Here is a 17,819-nt window from a genome sequence, read left to right as displayed (position 1 = left end):
CATTTTGTTTCATTAGTGGTTCACAGCTCTAATCCAGGGGTTCAATGTCAAGTACCCTTGAAAAGTCTCAAAATGTAATATAATGATAAAATGACAATAAAAAAAATCACATATTTTCATTGATGCAGACAGCAAGCTGAAGCTGGCACTGGTTTATGATGATGATGGTTTTGACTACAGGCAATAAAAAGATAAGCATGACATTAAATAAATCTTATAGCCTATAAAAGGACATAAAACAATACTAATCACATCTAATTTTCATAAACTGCAGGGTATTAGCTATTTATGGTTTCATAACACACATAGCCTTCAGAACTCATGCTTTCAAGCTGACTGACTGTTGTATAAGGATACTTTTAATCTGTATTGAACATATATTATGTTTTGCTTTTTTTATTCATGTGCTGCTGGGACAAACTAATTTCCCCCTCGGGATTTTCATAAGGTTCAATGAATGAATGAATGAATGAATGAATGAATGAATGAATGAATCAATCAATCAATCAATCAATCAATCAATCAATCAATCAATCAATCAATCAATCAATCAATCAAACAATCAATCAATTTATAAACATATTATGAATTATTATTATTATAATAATTATTATTTGTCTGAACACTGCATGGCATTAAAAAATTTAAAGGGATAGTATCATTTTTTAAAAAAGTGGGGTTGTATGATCTACAAATAGCCCTTAAGTACTTTAATTGCAGTAGAAGACTCTCTGCACTCCTCCCGTTAGCAACGCCAGCCCATAGCCCTGCCCAGAGATTTACAACATACAGTGTTGTGAACAGACCCAAAGAAACGGCCTATTTTCACGGCCTAAAAGAGGGAGGAAGAGAGAGGAACTGTGTATTTTTTTTCAGGTAAAACCTCTTTTAGGCTGTGAAAATAGGCCGTTTCTTTGGGTCTGTTCACAACACTGTATGTTGTAAATCTCTGGGCAGGGCTATGGGCTGGCTGCTAACGGGAGGAGTATAGAGAGTCTTTTACTGCAATTAAAGTACTTAGGGGCTATTTGTAGATCATACAACCCCACTTTAAAAAAAAACGATACTATCCCTTTAATAAAAATAGATAGGTTAAAAAAAGATAAATAAAGAAAACAAATAAATAGATAAATAATACAAAAAAAAAGATTAAAAAAAAAAATAGAAAGATAAATAATAAAGGCATATAAAAAATAAATAGATAAATAATACCGGTACATAAACAAATGTGGCTGCTCAGCTCACGCCACCGCAGCTTCCTGCGCCTTTAATCCGGGAAGGGGTGACGTCATCATTACCGGGGAAGAGTCGGGGGGAGGAGAGGGGGGAGCGGGTGACGCCATTTTCACGCACCGCGCAGCCAGTCAGTCCGTCCGTCAGTCCGTCAGTCATCCTCCAGCCAGCGGAGCCTCAACAGCCGAGCGGCTCCTCCTCCTCCTCCTCATGGGCGACTGACTGACTAGTCGGCGGGTTGTTGAGCTCCATGAAGCCGCTGTCGGGTTGAGTTTCCTCGGACGTTGTTCCTGCCATGGAGCCGCAGCAGCAGCAGGGGGCCGTCGGTGGCGGCTCCGTCTAAACCCCGTGTTTTTGACAGTTAGGAACGTTAGGTGGCTAAGCTATGTAGCTAACTGGTCATCCTCATCACCACCAACAGCAGCACTAGTAGGACCGCGGTTGATGCAGCAGTGAACTGAAGGAAATCTACAGTTTTTTTCTTCTGACGGACACTTTTATTTGGAGCGACACCTCCTCCGACCGAAGAAAGGAGTGATTTTATTCACCCACCCCCCGGGAAAAGAGGCGAGGAGAAGCGGCGTTAACAGTCTGAAGCTACAGCAGCGGCAACGGATGTCCTAGAGAGAGAGAACGGTAGGAATGGGGAATGGGCTGCGTGTATTTCCCGGACCAGCTGGTCTCATTAGCTCATTAATTCACCACTTTCAGGAATGTTTACGTTGCAAGCTATAAAACGTTTTGTTATTTACTGTGTCATCCTGCCAAACCACAATAATCTAAAAGGGGATATAATATTATAAATTAGATAATCACCTCATTCTCTGATTTCTTTTTCCTTTTATTTTTTTTTATACGGTTGTATTACTTGAATCGCAGGAATTAGACGGTGTTTAATGTGTGACAGGACAGGTTAGCGCTGTTAGCTGAGGCTGTGTGTGACAGGAAAGTATCGGCCAACTGGTTCTTCAGGTTAAATCCGTCTGAGGAGCGAGATGTCCAGGTAGAGGCAGTAGGACACGGCTATAACACGCCTGTCATCCCCGGAATGATAATATCTTTATTTATTTATATAGCACCTTTAAAAACACAGGTACACAAAGTGCTTGACAAAACACATATAAGCAACACAGGCAATAGGAGAACACAACAACACACTGAGACCAGGAGGACTCTCAATTAAAATGAAGGATGCAGCTAATTAGATAATATAATAAAAGGGGGATAGACATGATAAAAGGAGATAAGATGAGATATGATAAGATAAGAAAAGATGGGATAAAATAGTTGAAAGAAAGCAGTAAAATAAAGCTATAAGAGCATCTAGGTAAATGACAGTGAGTCTAAATGTAGAGATGGGGGCTAAACCCACTAAGACAGTAAAGGTATATGGGAATGAAATGATAGGAAATAAAATGAAAACAATAAGAGGATGATAGAGAAAGGCAGAGATGCCATTGATGGTGCAACGTCGCCTCCCTGGAAGTCAGTCTGCATGATGTTGAATTAGTGCTGTAGTGTTTCCATTAAAGACCATGACTGTATTCAGTCCCAGTCCTCATAATAATCATGTGTCTTGATATTTACATTATTCCTCCTCAGCTAAAAAGAAAAGAAAAGATGATTTGATGTAAAATCTAAAGCATATTTAATGTAAACACAGCACAGAACCTGCTGAAGTCTCCTCCCTCCCACTGTCGACACGGGTGACACCAAGTTGTTCAGATGGTTCAACACAAGCAGAGACTTTAGTAGTACGTAGAGCAGAGATGAGATGCCACCGCAGCCCCCCCCCCCCCCCCCCCCCGGAGTCAGTCTGGATGATGTTGAATCATGTGACGGTTATTTAGCTCCATTAGACGCCGGCCGTTCATTGATATTCACGGCGGGGCCGAGGGTCTGTGAAAGCTGCCTGTGTTGAAGGGACGGAGCTTCAGACGGACAGTGGGTCACAGTGTGGAACTCACAGCTGGGAACCCCCACCCACACACCCACACACCCCCACCCTCCCCACCCCTCAGCAAAAAAAAGAAAAAGAAAAAAAGTCTTATTATTATTGCAAATTTACCCCCAGAATCTGACAAAATCTGACAATGAATTGGATTTGCATTGTAATTGTTAATTGATATCAAGTAAAATACAGGGAATCAAACAAATAGAAATACCGGTAACTTCATAAGATTATTTATTTATGGCTTTCAATGAATCATAACAAGATTACTAACCTACTGTGGGACAAATAAAGGATTATCTTATCTTCTGCCTCACTTTTCAACAGTAATTGTTCTATCAGCCTGCGCTCATACTGGTTAATATTAAATATCAATTTTATATTTCATATTCAACATCTCTACCTCATGATGTGCAATTTCGTCTTTATCGTGGTTTGTGTAACTCTGTCGTTTCCTTTTGGTTATAAAAGAGTCTTATACTAATGTGAATGAATCTACGTTACCACTTGTTAATGGGTCCATTTTCGATAAATATATCGTTTTGTCTTCATAGTTATTTTGATATTTTTATTTAGTGGTCGACTCGCCCAGCATTTCCTAGTTTCCTAGTTTCCTAGTTTCCTGGTTTCCCGGTCGCTGCCCGGCGGGTCATGGGAATAACGCCGCCGGATCGCTGGTCGACATCGTTTATGGTCGGAACTACGACGGTATCCGATCGTCTTCCAACCTCCGACTTTCATTCTTGATTAATTGATCAATGAAAACATTCTTGGCAAATGTTTTCGCTTTCGTCCATCATGCGCCGGTCCAAGAATTTCACCGTGCACGTGGAGACTCATGGGAAATTGTAGCTTGAAACACTTTGCTCTCCAAAACTCGTAGTTTTTACTTTGTAGTCCCTTTAATATTTAAATATAGGAATTTCATATTTATTGTCTTTGTGTATGTTCTTCTGTTTTTCTTTTAATCTACAGCAGTTGCTTTTAAAAAAGACGTTGTCCAGGTGACTGTGCAATGACGATAAATCTCTTGAATCTTGAAAACATGAAATGAACAACACTCAAGTCATTCAAGTCCAGTCCTGAGTCTGTAACTTCCAAGACCGAGTCCAAGTCACAGTGACTCGAGTCCCCATCACTCAAATCTGTGTTAGTGTACACAACGAGTGAAATCTGAGGAGTACACACAAACACACACACACACACCTGAGAGTTGTGTTTGCCCTGCCCTGCAGTGTTGAACAGTTTAATCCACCCAGGGGAGTTCTCCTGACAACCTGCAGCTCCTCCTCCTCCAGGCCGACCCCCCCTGCCCCCCCGGGGGCAGCAGCTTCTTCTTGTTGTTGCTCACAGATCCCAAAAGGTTTTGTGTGTGTCAACCTCACACAGTTTCTTATTTCTGGTGTGTTGAAGCAGCAGCAGCAGATTTTTTGTAGCAACGCTGCAGGTCGGCTTGAAAACCACAGGTGTGTCTGCAAATTGTTTTGTTTTTTTAAGATGATTAGGTGTCAAAAAAAAACAAAAAACAGGATAAAGATAAGATAAGACTTACTTCATTGTCCCATAGAGGGAAATTTGACTTGGGCGTGAAGTGCACGGTGCAGACTGACAACATCATCAACAGGCATATAACAGTGCAATTTGAGTTCAAGTAAATTATAAAGTGCAATATTGTGCAAATCAATCATTGGTAAGATAAAATAGGAAAAAGAAAGTAAAAGTACAAACCTAAAAAAAAAAAAAAACTAAAACCGTTGCCTTTACGTCCAGTGGCTCTGAAACAAAGATGAAGTTTGTCTCTAAAGTTAACTGGAGGTTAAAACGAAACAACCTCCAGTTAACTTTGTTTGTGTTATTACTTTATAGACTCATGATAAATTGAATCTGCGGCCTAAATTACTATAATCGTAAAAAGACACAGATTTAGATGGACGAGTGAAAAAGAGAAGAAGGGAGATATGAAGTAATTCACTGTGAGAGTGGTTTTATTTTGAGATAAGATAACTACATTTTTCTTTTCTCAGTGAAGGTCAGAGTTTATCAGAAAAAAATGTGTAAAGAGACGATGAACCGCTGTGACATGTGAACATCATTCTCAGTAAAAACCAGATAAAAAGAAAACACTCACAGCTTTCAAAATAAAACTAAATGATCAGTTTGTTGTTACGGAGAGAGAGAGGTGGTGATAACAGTAATTAATGGTCATTGTTGGAGGCTGCAGATCGGGATGCTGTTGAGCCGTGACAAACAGTAGACAAATTCACAATTATTGTCATTTTGAAGTCATTTGTCGTGCTGCTTTTATCTGAGCTGTGTTATTATGAAATGAATAGTTTTGGCTTTTAGGGACAAAACAGAATAAAAGACACCATCATCCTGAGGTTTAGTGAAATCATGAAGAACGTGTTTCACATTTTATTTGCAAAGCAGCTGAAGGAATAATCATGCAGAGATTAATTGGCGATGAAAATATGATTGCATTGTTTAATTGAGTTTCAGCGACAGCAGGTGTTTGCAAAACAGTTCAATGTCATCACAGCATCACAATACTGTTACATCAGTACTCCGGTAATAGGTTTTAATTGAGTTTTATTAATACAGACACTGTTATTATTACTATTTTAATAAGACACATCTTTTTTGCCCTGCAGCTCATATTGTTGTCAGGTCCTGTTGTGTCACTTTAAACTCTTAATTGCTGAGCTTCTGCCCAATAACCTCCGAGGTCTGTGTTAAAATTAGCCACATTAAAGATTCCTGCGTTTGGCTCAGCCTTCAGGGCGACTGCTGCTGCTGCTGCTGCTGCTGCTGTTGCTGTTGTTGGTGGTGTTGTTGGTATTTTGTGCCGAATCCTTAGCAGATTTTTCAGACTTTATCTGAAGCGAATAGTCAGACATCAAGGCCCCACGTTAGAATGACTCAGTCAAATGCCGATCAGATAACCAGGTCTCGTATAATTGGCGCTGGCTGTGAAATGATGCTATCAGCTGTGAAAAATGTCTGGTATAGAGAGAGAGAGAGTTCGACGGCACAGTTAGAAACATTATTATATTAGTTTTGTTAAACACAGCAGCAGCTCTGGCGATGCGGACTTTGCCACTAGCTCGGTTTCCATTACAGGTTTTCACACAATAAATAGCAATATTTCAAAAAGTTCGACAAAGTACAGTTGCTATTTACAGGTGTTTCCAATGAAAGGTGTTTTTTTTTGCGAATGAGCTGTAATTCTCTTAAAGCCTGAAGGTCTCACGAACCTCACATGCCTAAGTTTTATTAAATATTAACCTGGTTGGGTGGAAACGGTATAAAGTGTTTGCACTCTTCTTGTGAATGAAGAACAGACTTTTAACAACGACATCCCAGACTTCTCATAAAATCTCGACCCGTGAGACTCAATTTTAAGGAAGATGGATGTTCAAAACATTTTGCGCTTAGTGATTTAGCTACGACAGAGTATTAGGGCCACACTGAGAAAACATTTTTTTACACAGACTTCAAGGATGAAGTCAGTTTTACGAGAGAAAAGTCATAATATTATGAGAATAAAGTCATAATATTTGTTTTAGAGGAGGAAAGTTGTTAAGTTGAGGCCATGGAGCATTTGGTGAAATTGTACTTCAGTGTAGGTTTCACAAACAAGAGTTTTCTTCTTGTAATATTATGACTTTTTTCTTGCAATAGGACTTTTTCTTGAAAAATTCGGACTTTTTTCTCGGAACGACTTTTTTCTCGGAATATTGTGACTTTTTCTCGTTATGACAAAATTTTGACTTCTCTGGTAATATTATGACTTTTCTTGGAAAATTAGGACTTCTTTCTCATTAAGTTATGCCTTTTTCTCGCAAAATTAGGGCTTTTTTCACGTAATATTATGACTTCTTGTGATATTATCACTTTTTTCTTGTAATATTATCACTTTTTTCTCGTAATATGACTTTTTTCTCAGAAAATTTGGACTTTTTTCTCAAAAAAATTGGACTTTTTTCTCGTAATATTATGACTTTTTCTTGTAATATTATGACTTAGCCTAATTCTTGTAAAACTGACTGCGATATTTATTTAGGTTTTGCACATTTCTAGGGGAAATGGAAACACAACTAGTGTTTGTATAAGAAGTAAATGAAGTGTATTCGTCTTCACTCAGTTGCTGCGGAGCTGTGCCCACCGCTGTCTCTGTGGATCAGGGCATCTTCTTCAACAAACCTCCCTGACTCAAACGATGAATTTAATCTCTCTCGCCTGGGGCTCGCTCATGGAAATAAAAAGAATTATTAGTGCTCTTCTCTTCTTGTCATGTGAGAGCTTCCCAGAAACGTTCCTGCCTGCGACTCATCTTGAGGAGATGATGACACAGTTTAACACGGCTGCAGCAAATTAATTCATACCAAGTCCTGCTGTTCTGTTCCTTACTGCTGCTTTCTCTCTCTCTCTGGTGCCTTCAGGGTCCAAAGACCAAAAATCTGTTCATTGTTAATATCTATCACACTTATCATCACTTCCTGTGCTTCAGCGCGGCAGCAGCCCGGTCGCGTCTCGTGACTGAGCTGCTGTGTTAACTCTTTTCTTGGTTGATAACATCACATGATGACACATGCACAACCAGCGGCTGCATAGTTTAGTAGCGCTCGTGTTTTGCAAGATGTGAGATTTGACAGATTGCAGCATGTGGACTCTGAGATGACATAACATGCAAAAGGACAATTTGGATCTTTTTTAAAAGTGGCTTTCATTAATATTTTCATTATTATTGATGGATCACATGCACTGCACTGACTCTTCAGTTCTCTTTAACCCTTACACACTGGTGCAGAGTGATATGAGTCCAAATATGATTTGCGAGATGTAAATTTGTTATACAAAAAAGAGACTAAAAGGAGATGCGTTGTTGGAGTTAAACTTGAGGCTAACGTGGATTTACGAATGTGTAGTTCATTTTCGGTTTTTAAAAATATGGTATGTAGGGCAATTTTTGAAGGTTACAAGTGTTAATGATTTTGTAAATGTTTTTTTTCCTCTCTGTTATTACATGATTTCTTTTCTACTCCTATATTTAATTACTGTTAACTTTGTTGGTTGTGGTCTTTTTTTCCCCGGTTTAGTTTCGCTATTCATGTTTGTTAGTTAGTTTTTTCCTATATTGTATTGTAGAAATGTTGGAATAAGGAGGCTTTATTTGCTCAATTTGCTACGTAGGACAGGCATAAATATAAGTGTTGTGCTTCTGCCTTTTCAGTCACTACCTTGTTATGAATGTTGGTAGTGTTGATAGTTGTTGTATTACTTGATGACTGACTGAATCAAGACTGAAATCAATCAAATCAATCAATATAGCATCTTTCAGCTCTTAGATTTTTCCCTCCACAGTCTGAAATTTGGCCAGTGGAGCATTTAAGCAGTGAAAATATTCTACAGAGCTCCATCTCATCATAATAAACCATGAAGTAAAAAATAATAGCAGAGAAGAGGAACTCACCAGTGGTAATAAGTCAGTGTTAAGAGCTTGTATCTTTCTTCTTACAAGTGTCTGGAAGAAAAAAATCAATGGCTGCAGGTTCATTTATTTTTATTTCATTGATCGGCTGAAAGAAGAAGAACTGCGAGCGCTTTTAGCATAAACGGCTAATTCATTTCACCGCCCCCCTGGCCAGGAACAGAGCAGCAAACACATCCTGGACTAGATCTGGTGCTGTTTATAGTCTCATTTTAAAGGTCATGTTGTGTAGTTGGATTTCTTTTTTTGTGTCTTGTGTTGTCGTTCATCGCTGGTAAACCAGTTTAAACTGGGCGGTTGAGTATTAGCTGGTGTTGTTAACCAGCCTACCCTGTTTGTTTTATTCTTTCTTTTTCTTTAGAGCTATTTATACCAGACCAAACTGGCATCTGTGTATGTGTATATGTGTGTGTGTGTGTGGTGGAGGCTTGTACAGGTGGAACAACTGTTGCGTCATTTCAGTCATGATTGAATAACCAAACAAGTGCACGTCGTCGGAAGCAGCGGTGCGATGATTTTAGATTAAAGAATCATCCAGGTAATTTAACCTTCAGCGGCTCACAGTGTGTGTGTGTGTGTGTGTGTCTCTCTCTCTTTATGTGACGATGGCTCACACAGCTCTCATCATCTAATAACTATCAGCCCACACATCGCTGACTCAGGCTGCTCGTCCTGCTGCAGGAGGCTCCGTCCGTCCTCATGCAATAAAACCCAGAGCCAGCACTCGCTATTCCTCTTTTTCATGGCTCCCAAACATCCCCCAACCCTTCATCCACCCTTCATCCACCCTTCATCCACCCATCCCCTGCCCACCACCAAGATTTCAAGATTTCAAGAAGTTTATTTCACCATTTTTGTGCACAGACAAGCTGGGTGCAGTAGGAATTTTTGTGCAGATTCCCCCAGGAGTCAGAGTGAGTTAAAAGAGTTAAAGGAATAAGTCAAGGCAAAAAAGATAAAGAAAACATCAATAAGTAACATAGATTAGGGCTGCAACTAACCATTATTTTCATTATCAATTAATCTGTCGATTATTTGAGCGATAATCAGTGTTTCCCAAACCACAAGACGACGTCCTCAAATGTCTTGTTTTGTCCACAAACCAAAGAGAGACTCAATTTATTGTCATAAATGAACAAAGAAACCAGAAATATTCACATTTAAGAAGCTGGAATCAGAGAATTTGGACTTAAAAGACTTAAAAAACTACTCAAACCGATTATTCGATTATCAAAATAGTTTACTGTTAATTTAACAATCGATTATTATTCAATTAATCGTTGTAGCTCCAACAAAGATAAAGGACATTGAAGAATAAAACTGGGATAAAGCTACCAAAATATAGGCTATAATATACACATACATTTAAATATGTATGTATCTATGTAAGGTCCATTAAAGTGCAAAGTGGTTGCAGTGAGCCTCCTCCTCCTACTGTAACCTGTTCATATGGGGAGCTGCAGCGTCCCTGGGGCTCAGCTTGTATTTACATTTCAAAAGTTAACATCAGAGATACTTTCCCTGCTCCCTCCTCCTCCTCCTCCTCCTCCTCCTCCTCCTCCTCCTCCTCCTCCTCCTCCTCCTCCTCTGTGCTCAGGGAGACTCATCCGGTGCCAGAAATAAAAGACTGTGGGATCAGAACAAGGAAGAAAGACTCGTGCTGTCACTTTCACTTCTGTGTTACGCCGCCTGCAGAGTCTTGTCTGTTGTTGTTGTCTTGTTCTCTGCAGTTTTGGGATGTTTCCCGTGGTTTAGGGTTTGACCTTGATCTGTGCCGCTGGCTGGAGCATAAACTCTCTCTCTCCAGGATTGATCGGCTGCTTAATGGACGTTGATCGCTCATGCAGCCACAGATGCAGCAGCAGCAAAACACTTAAAACTTTATATATAGAGACGGTAACTGGATATCAAAAGGATGCATTCACATGCATTAGTGCTCCTGCTTTCAAAGCTCGTCTGACGTGAGGTTTTTGCAGCCCATTAAAACATTTTACCGGTTAGAAATAAATAACCTCAGTGCAGCAATGCAGTAAAGTCTTGGAGAGATGTAATTTAGATAACATAAAGGAGATGAGAGAACAGCAAACTGAACGCCAGTGGCCAAGGACGTCATTTCTTAATCAAACCCAGACAGTTTGTAGTTCACCTGCAAAGTTTGAAGGCACAAAAAAGTCGTCACATTAGGCAGAGTGGGAGGAGGAGGAGGAGGAGGAATCTTTTCTTGATGATTCATAATTGAAGTAATTATTAGTTTCACCTCATTGTCTTCATCCGTGGGCAATCGTAAGAAAATAATTGCATCATTACAGCGTCATTTGTACCTGACATTAAATTAGAGAAGCTAATGAGGCGTCGTCACTTTGCTTTATCAGCTCAATTGCAGCTGTTTGGAAATACATAGGTAAGAGCCTCCCATTGGAGTGAAGTACTGCATGGATGGTTATGTATGTTTCAGCCGGCTACAAGTTATTTAACCCTAACTGATGCAGTCAGTAGCTTCTCATTTCTTAAACAACCATGTTGGAAGATGTCGATGAGATGTTCATCAAATAACTAAGTCCAGTTGCTTTCGATTTAACCTCCTTTGAAATACTATGACCTGGGCAAATGAGAATATGCACCGGCTTATTGAGATGTTCATCTGTTTCAGAAGGGTTAAATCGTTGGCATCAAGCAAATAAAACATCCAAGGAGATTGTTAATATCACTAAAATTGGCTTAAGAACTGTCGAACGTGTTGTATAAAACTGGAAGGATAGTGGAGAAGAAATGTGGTTGGAAAAAAATATTGAATGATCGTGTTCGGCGATCGCATAAGCGTTTGGTGAAATCAAATCGTAAAAAAATCCATTCCGTAAAAATCTTTGGGATGAAGACTTTGCGCAGACAGAGGTCCGACTGAACCGTCATCAATACAAAAATCAATGTAACTCTGGACGGGAAAAAATGTTGTGACATTGCAGAAGATTATCGAAACGATGCCGTAAGCCAGTTACATGCTGTCATTCCAACATCCCACCACTCCGACATACCGCTATTCCGACATGCCATCGTCTCACCGTTCTGACAAGGCTTTCAATATAAGGAAATATAAGGAAGTGCGTTACTCAACAGGTGACACTAGTCTGGACTCTCTCTATCTATCTGGCCTGTCTAGCCTCTACCTGGTCTTTTTTACAAAACTTAACCAACTCCTTTCATCATTGCCTAAACCCAACCAGTGCAAAATCTTTTGGGGAAAAAATACGCCATTAAAGGAATTGTCGGAAAGGCAGGATGTTTAAAAAAAAGAAAGAAAAAATACCATATGGTCATTCCGACCATAGGAGGCAAGAACTGTCAGAAAGATGGGACGTTTGATAGAAAATTAAGTGTTGCCATTTAGACAATTAGAGGCCTATGTCGGACTGGCGGGATGTTGGACTGGCGGTTTAGCCAAAGCTAGAAGCAGTCCAATGAAATTTTAGAGTGTGACTTTTGTTTGTTTGGACGTCGGGCAGTGTAGTAGGACAGGGCTTCCCAAACTGTTCAGCGTGCGACCCCTAAAATAACGGCACCATTATCTTTTTTACAATCACAGCTAAAATGTGGTGTTTCTTATATCTTTTGGTTGTAGTGGGTTCTCCACTCTGGGAACCCCGGTAGTAGGAAACCTTTTCTGCAGATCATGAAGCTGCTGCACAGACCTGATCACCTGATCACCTGTTTCTCCTCACTGTGTGTCGGCTTCCTGCTCTGCTGTCAGCTGATTGGCTGCAGGCCGGTTGCTGAGTCACATGGAGCGATCAGGGCTGTGGCCCTCTCTCCTTCCCTCCCTCCCTCCCTCCGTCTGCCTCGCTCTGCTCAGGGCCAATCTTCAGCTTCAGCTTATTGTGTTTTGTTTTTTTCCCCCCTCTACACTTTAAAACATGTAAATGTGACATCTGAGGCGGTCGGTCGGTCGGCTCAGGGGAGAAGCCACAGCAGCTTTTCTGTTTTAACAACGAGGTCGGCCGTTACAACATGAAGGCCGAGGAGGACCGATGTGAGGAGGACGGTCACACCCAAGCGTGGTTTCATTTCTGTATTTCACACAGAGACGACGTGTTGTAAAACAAACGGCGTCTGTAATTATTCAGCTGAGAGAAGAACGTCTTCGCTTTCAGTTCGGTGTGCATGCAGAGATTTATTAGGCAGCTCGCTACAAGTGCTGAGGCGAAGCGCTCACTCATAATCCTCTTAAGTGTGTGTGTGTTGGTGTGTTAGTGTGTGTGTGTGTGTAATGAATACAAAGCAAAGAAAGTCATGATGTAGTGGGAAGAAAAGAAGCGCGTTGAGGGACGCTATCAAAAGAACTAATATTAACTTTCAGTCACTGTACATTCCCATTATAATAATAATATCAGCAATTTTATCTCTTACAACTATAATAATAACGACTTCATTATAATCACAGAGGCTGATTGGAGATCTGATTATGTGCTACGACCGCATTATGGCAGCGCTAAGAGGCTGATCATTATGGGAGATATGCCAGCATCATCATCATGAATATGAATGTTGGGGGTCGGAGGATTAATGATATAAAAACTGCATGTAGTTTTCAGTTTGACTGAAGTTATAGAGCTGATATAGAAAGAAAGAAAATGGAAAACAAAAAAAATCTGAACTAAAAAATGCTGGTTCATGATCTTCCTTTTAAAAACAAGCAGCAGCAGCAGCAGTGACTCGTCTGAGGATGTTCACTTCCTGTCTGTTTATCTGTTATCTGTAAACCACACACAGGCCACAAACCTCAGCAGGCGACGGGTTCAGCGTCTCTGTGGTTTTGTTTTTTTTCTTCTTTACAGCATCTCAAACAGCATTTCACACATACTTCCTATGCCACCACTTAACCTGTGTTTACCCAGCCTCCCCTGCTGCTGCTGCTGCTGCTGCTGTTCACACGCCGACGCTGTTCACAACCCTCGCCTCGCTCAAAGGCACCTTGAGCTTTAGAGCAGGGGTCATCAACTATATTGGCTTTTTGTCTAGTGATTTTACATTTTATTTGACCTGTCAGCACATCTTTTTCATTTATACACATCTTTGTTGTTTTGTATGAAATCCTGACAGCTGGACTTTCAGATACTCTTCCCCCCCCGACATGCTTGAGCTTTACACTGCTGCCTTGTATCATCAGAACAGACATGTCCTGTAATTTTCAGCTTAATAGTTTACCAAAAAATGAAATTCATTGTTGACTCACCAGAGTAGTTTTTTATTCCTCAAAGTGCATCTGGAGACTCGGGAGGCCGGTTCGTAGTCCAACGAAATCCTTCTGTGAGAGTAATAGGGACCGACACAAAAAGTCCATAAAACTACACAAAAACCATTTAATATTCCTCCACACTGCTCGTCCGCTGTAATCCAAATGTCCTGAAGGGATATAGTCCATATTTTACTCAAAACAACATAATTTAGGACATTTTTACAGCCTAAACAGTCCTGTATTGCGCTTACGTACGCAAACCTGCTCAGATTCTTGAACCGAAAAACCAACCTCCTGTCACCAACACGAGGCTAACCTTTCGTTTCAGCCGGTCTTGTTTCTCTCCGTCAGCTGAGCATGAACTGTTAAAAAAAAAAAAGAAAAAAGGAAGATGAATCGCTCTCAGGGCAGAAAAGGTCAGATTATTGTGGATTTGAATTAAACGTCTTGGTTAGGAATGATTCGTCTACATTAATCAACATGTCAGATGTGAACCCCAATCTGTTGCTCTGTGAAGCTCCTTCCTCTTTTTTATAGCATTTACAGTTTTGCAAACATCAACCCAGATTAAACTTTTGACTTTTCACCCTGGCTGCGGTTCCTGTTGGGTTCAGTGCACTAAACTTTTTCATCGAGGTGCCAGCAGCTCAGACAGAGAACGACAGGTCACGACTCAAACACACAAATACCACATTTTCTTTCCCTGCTGCTTTCGGCAAAGAAAAAACAACACACATACACACAGGGAAATGTCAGACTCACCGGTGCAACCAAAGAAAATGTTAACAGGTTTGTTTGTTTTTCGGTCACATGCGACCACGGCGATGTTAAACCGTTCTTGCATTAAATCAGATTTATTTTTCTTATGTCGGGACTAAACAACCGTAGCAGTCATGAGACGGAGAAGTGGATGCTGCTGATGTCCTCATAAGTTCAGAGTCTTTAGATCTGATGACAATAAGCTGCTTTTAGCCGCCTTGTTTTTTATTTTTTGTCTATATTTAGAAAATCATTTGCTCTCCTGAATTCATTACAGCCTCATGTTTGTTCTCTGAGGACGGTCGACTCCAGTTCTTTTTATACACTCTCTCTTTTTACCGTGTTATGTAAATTTATGGCGACTGATCATCAGGGACGTTCACTGTAAAACTCCATGTGGTAAAAACAACTTAAAGCTGCAGTATGTAACTTATTTGGCTTTTTATTAGCAAAAATCAAACATTGCTTTCATAAATATTTATTATATTTCACTGAAGTGGAATCACACCCGCATACAAATGAAAGCTTTCTCGTACCTTAGAATGAGTTGTTACAAGTCGTTACAAATACATAAGTGGGCGACGCACCTTTTCATGTTGCATCGCCATTTTTTTTTTACGTTGAGTGGCAGCGTGACCGTAGGTAACCATAGAAACTCAGCGGAGCTGTGGGCTCGGCCTGTTAAAACTGTCACCACTGTGTAGTGTGAGGAAGGACGGAGGCACTGGTGTTGCATTCAGGTGCAGTCAGGCAGACGGCCGTCGGCAAACCAACCGGATGTCATTTTACTCCACCAGAGAAAGACGGTAAAACGTGGGTCAGGAAAACAATAGGGGTGGGCAAAAATATCGATACGGCAATATATCGCGATATTTTGTATCGCGATACGATATTGATTTTTTTCAAATAATAAATCATGTTTCAGACGCAAATCCAGTACGACTTCCACACCTCTGATCCGCGAGGTGTCACTGCTACCTCAGACAATGTGTTGTTCATGCAAATATGTTGTTGTAACTTGCGCTTGTATAGTTACAATAAAATGGCATGGATAATTTGAATTACATTGTTTTGACTCAGTGTCCCATGAATTATGACTATCAGCTGATGTACATACAACTCGGATTTTAAGATGCATAATAATGCCTTTTACATTTTTCAGTGAACTATGTAGAATATCGCAATATCATATTGTATCGTGATGCGTATCATATTGTGAGGTCCTTGGCAATGCCCACCCCTAGTAAACAATACGACATCACCATGACAACATATTGTCACGCCTGTGTTGTTTTGCCTCGTGCTGGCGGACCACTTGTTTACATAGACGCTTGTTTATCCTGTTACATGCAGCGTCTGTTGTCCGTCTGACGTCTGCCCCATTTCAGGTGAATGCAACATCAAGAATACATTCCGATATGCAACCGCACCGCTAGATGGGGGGAATTCCTTCTACATATTATACCTTTAACTCATCATTGTGTGTGTGTGTTTTTCTTTTGTAAACTGTGCAGGATGCGTGAGGACATGTCCACCATGGTGTGCGTGAAGGACGAGGAGGATCCTGGGGAGAAGCTGTCCCAGGATGAGATCATCTCCAGGACCAAGCAGGTGATCCAGGGGCTGGAGGCGCTGAAGCAGGAGCACCACTCCATCCTGGACGGGCTGCTGGGAACGCTGCGCTGCCTCAAGCAAGACGAGGAGGGCGTCCTGGTGGAGGAGAAGTCCCACATGATCCGCAAGTCCCTGGAGATGCTGGAGCTTGGGCTGAGCGAGGCGCAGGTGAGACTGTTCAGTATAGATAGATAGATAGATAGATAGATAGATAGATAGATAGATAGATAGATAGATAGATACTTTTATTGTCATTGTCATTTTCACAACAACGAAATTGAAAGTGTATCTCCTGCAGTGCAAAATTCATAAAAACATTTAAAAAACATTAAACACACATGGCATTAACCATCCACAGCCTTACTCAGCATTAAGTGCAATTAGTGCTTTAGGGTTTCTGATGAGCTGTGACAAAGAAAAGCAGCGGATCATCTCTGAGAATAATTGGCACTGCTGAATGAAAACTAAACTAACATTTATTTACATGAAATGTATAAACAAAGAACAAATAAAGGTCATCATGGGTGTTACAATTAAAATCACAATATATTTTTCCACATACATCATGATTTAATATCATACTATTCAAAGTGCAAACATTTTTTTCTGAGTGTTCAGTACAAGTCTTAAAACAAAAGTACAGTAAGTCTCTCCATACAATACATACAATACTCCATACATTGGAGTATCAACTTTCATTTTTGGGTTATAGATATCCCACTACTTGCCAAAAGTATTTTTGGCAAGTCAAGGCAAGGCAACTTTATTTATATTGTGCATTTCATACCAAGGGGCATAGGCAACTCAATGTGCTTTACATAAAAATAAAACATTTAACAGTAAGAGGGGAAAAAACATAAAAACATACACAAATTTAATAAAATAAAAATAAAATAAAACCCCAAATAGTAAAAATTGGAAACATTAAAAATATACAATAAAAGCAAGAAAAAGAAATATAAAAATAATAATAATAGAGCATAAGATATAAGTTTTACTAAGCTTTACTAAGTATTTATCCTTGTGTTGGAGTGTCAAGTATATTAACAAAGATATAAAGTAATGAAAGAGTAATCTAACTCCACCCACATTACTTTATTTATCTCCGTAGCCGCCTCCCTCCAGTATGACTGGGTTTTTGAACTAATAGTTTAACCTCAGGGCTCCAGACTGCTCCCAATATGGAGCACTTTGCCTCTAAATTTTGAGACAGTGCAAGTAGATTTTTGATCAACTTGTGCATGTGCAACCGGTAAACCTAATAAATCTGGAATCTGTCTTTATATGTAGGTGGCAGACCAATGTGTGTGAGGATCATGAATGAAAAGGAAATGTGAATATTTGCTTTGCAAGTTGGTGTTAGTGGTGAGCTCTGTACATTTTAAGTTAGGGGGCCTGGTAAAAGAAGTTAGTCTGGAGCCTTGAACGTCACTTGTCTTCCAAACACAAGGTCAGAAAGAACAGAAAAGTGAAACTCTTCCACTTCAAAACAGAACAATTTAACGAAATGCACACTGCAGAGAGTTGGCAAACACAGGCCG

General features: G+C 40.1%; 1 protein-coding gene across 2 annotated transcripts in view; it reads left to right on the top strand.

Annotated features, from left to right (window-relative positions):
* Positions 1 to 1,343: 1,343 nt before the first annotated feature.
* The window catches only part of klc1a (kinesin light chain 1a), a 75,394-nt gene continuing 58,918 nt past the window's right edge, over positions 1,344 to 17,819 (top strand). The window contains exons 1-2 of one of the 2 annotated variants that reach the window (XM_083998808.1): positions 1,344 to 1,869; positions 16,179 to 16,446. In XM_083998808.1, coding sequence (XP_083854934.1) covers positions 16,180 to 16,446 — 267 coding nt within the window. In that variant the 5' untranslated portion in view covers positions 1,344 to 1,869; position 16,179. The remainder of the gene's footprint in view (positions 1,870 to 16,178; positions 16,447 to 17,819) is intronic. The other variant, XM_083998809.1, reaches the window with a different exon arrangement.

Source organism: Trachurus trachurus (genome assembly GCF_905171665.1).
Source record: "Trachurus trachurus genome assembly, chromosome: 22".
NCBI classification, from domain to species: Eukaryota; Metazoa; Chordata; class Actinopteri; order Carangiformes; family Carangidae; genus Trachurus; species Trachurus trachurus.
This window is presented reverse-complemented; position numbering and strand designations above follow the sequence as displayed.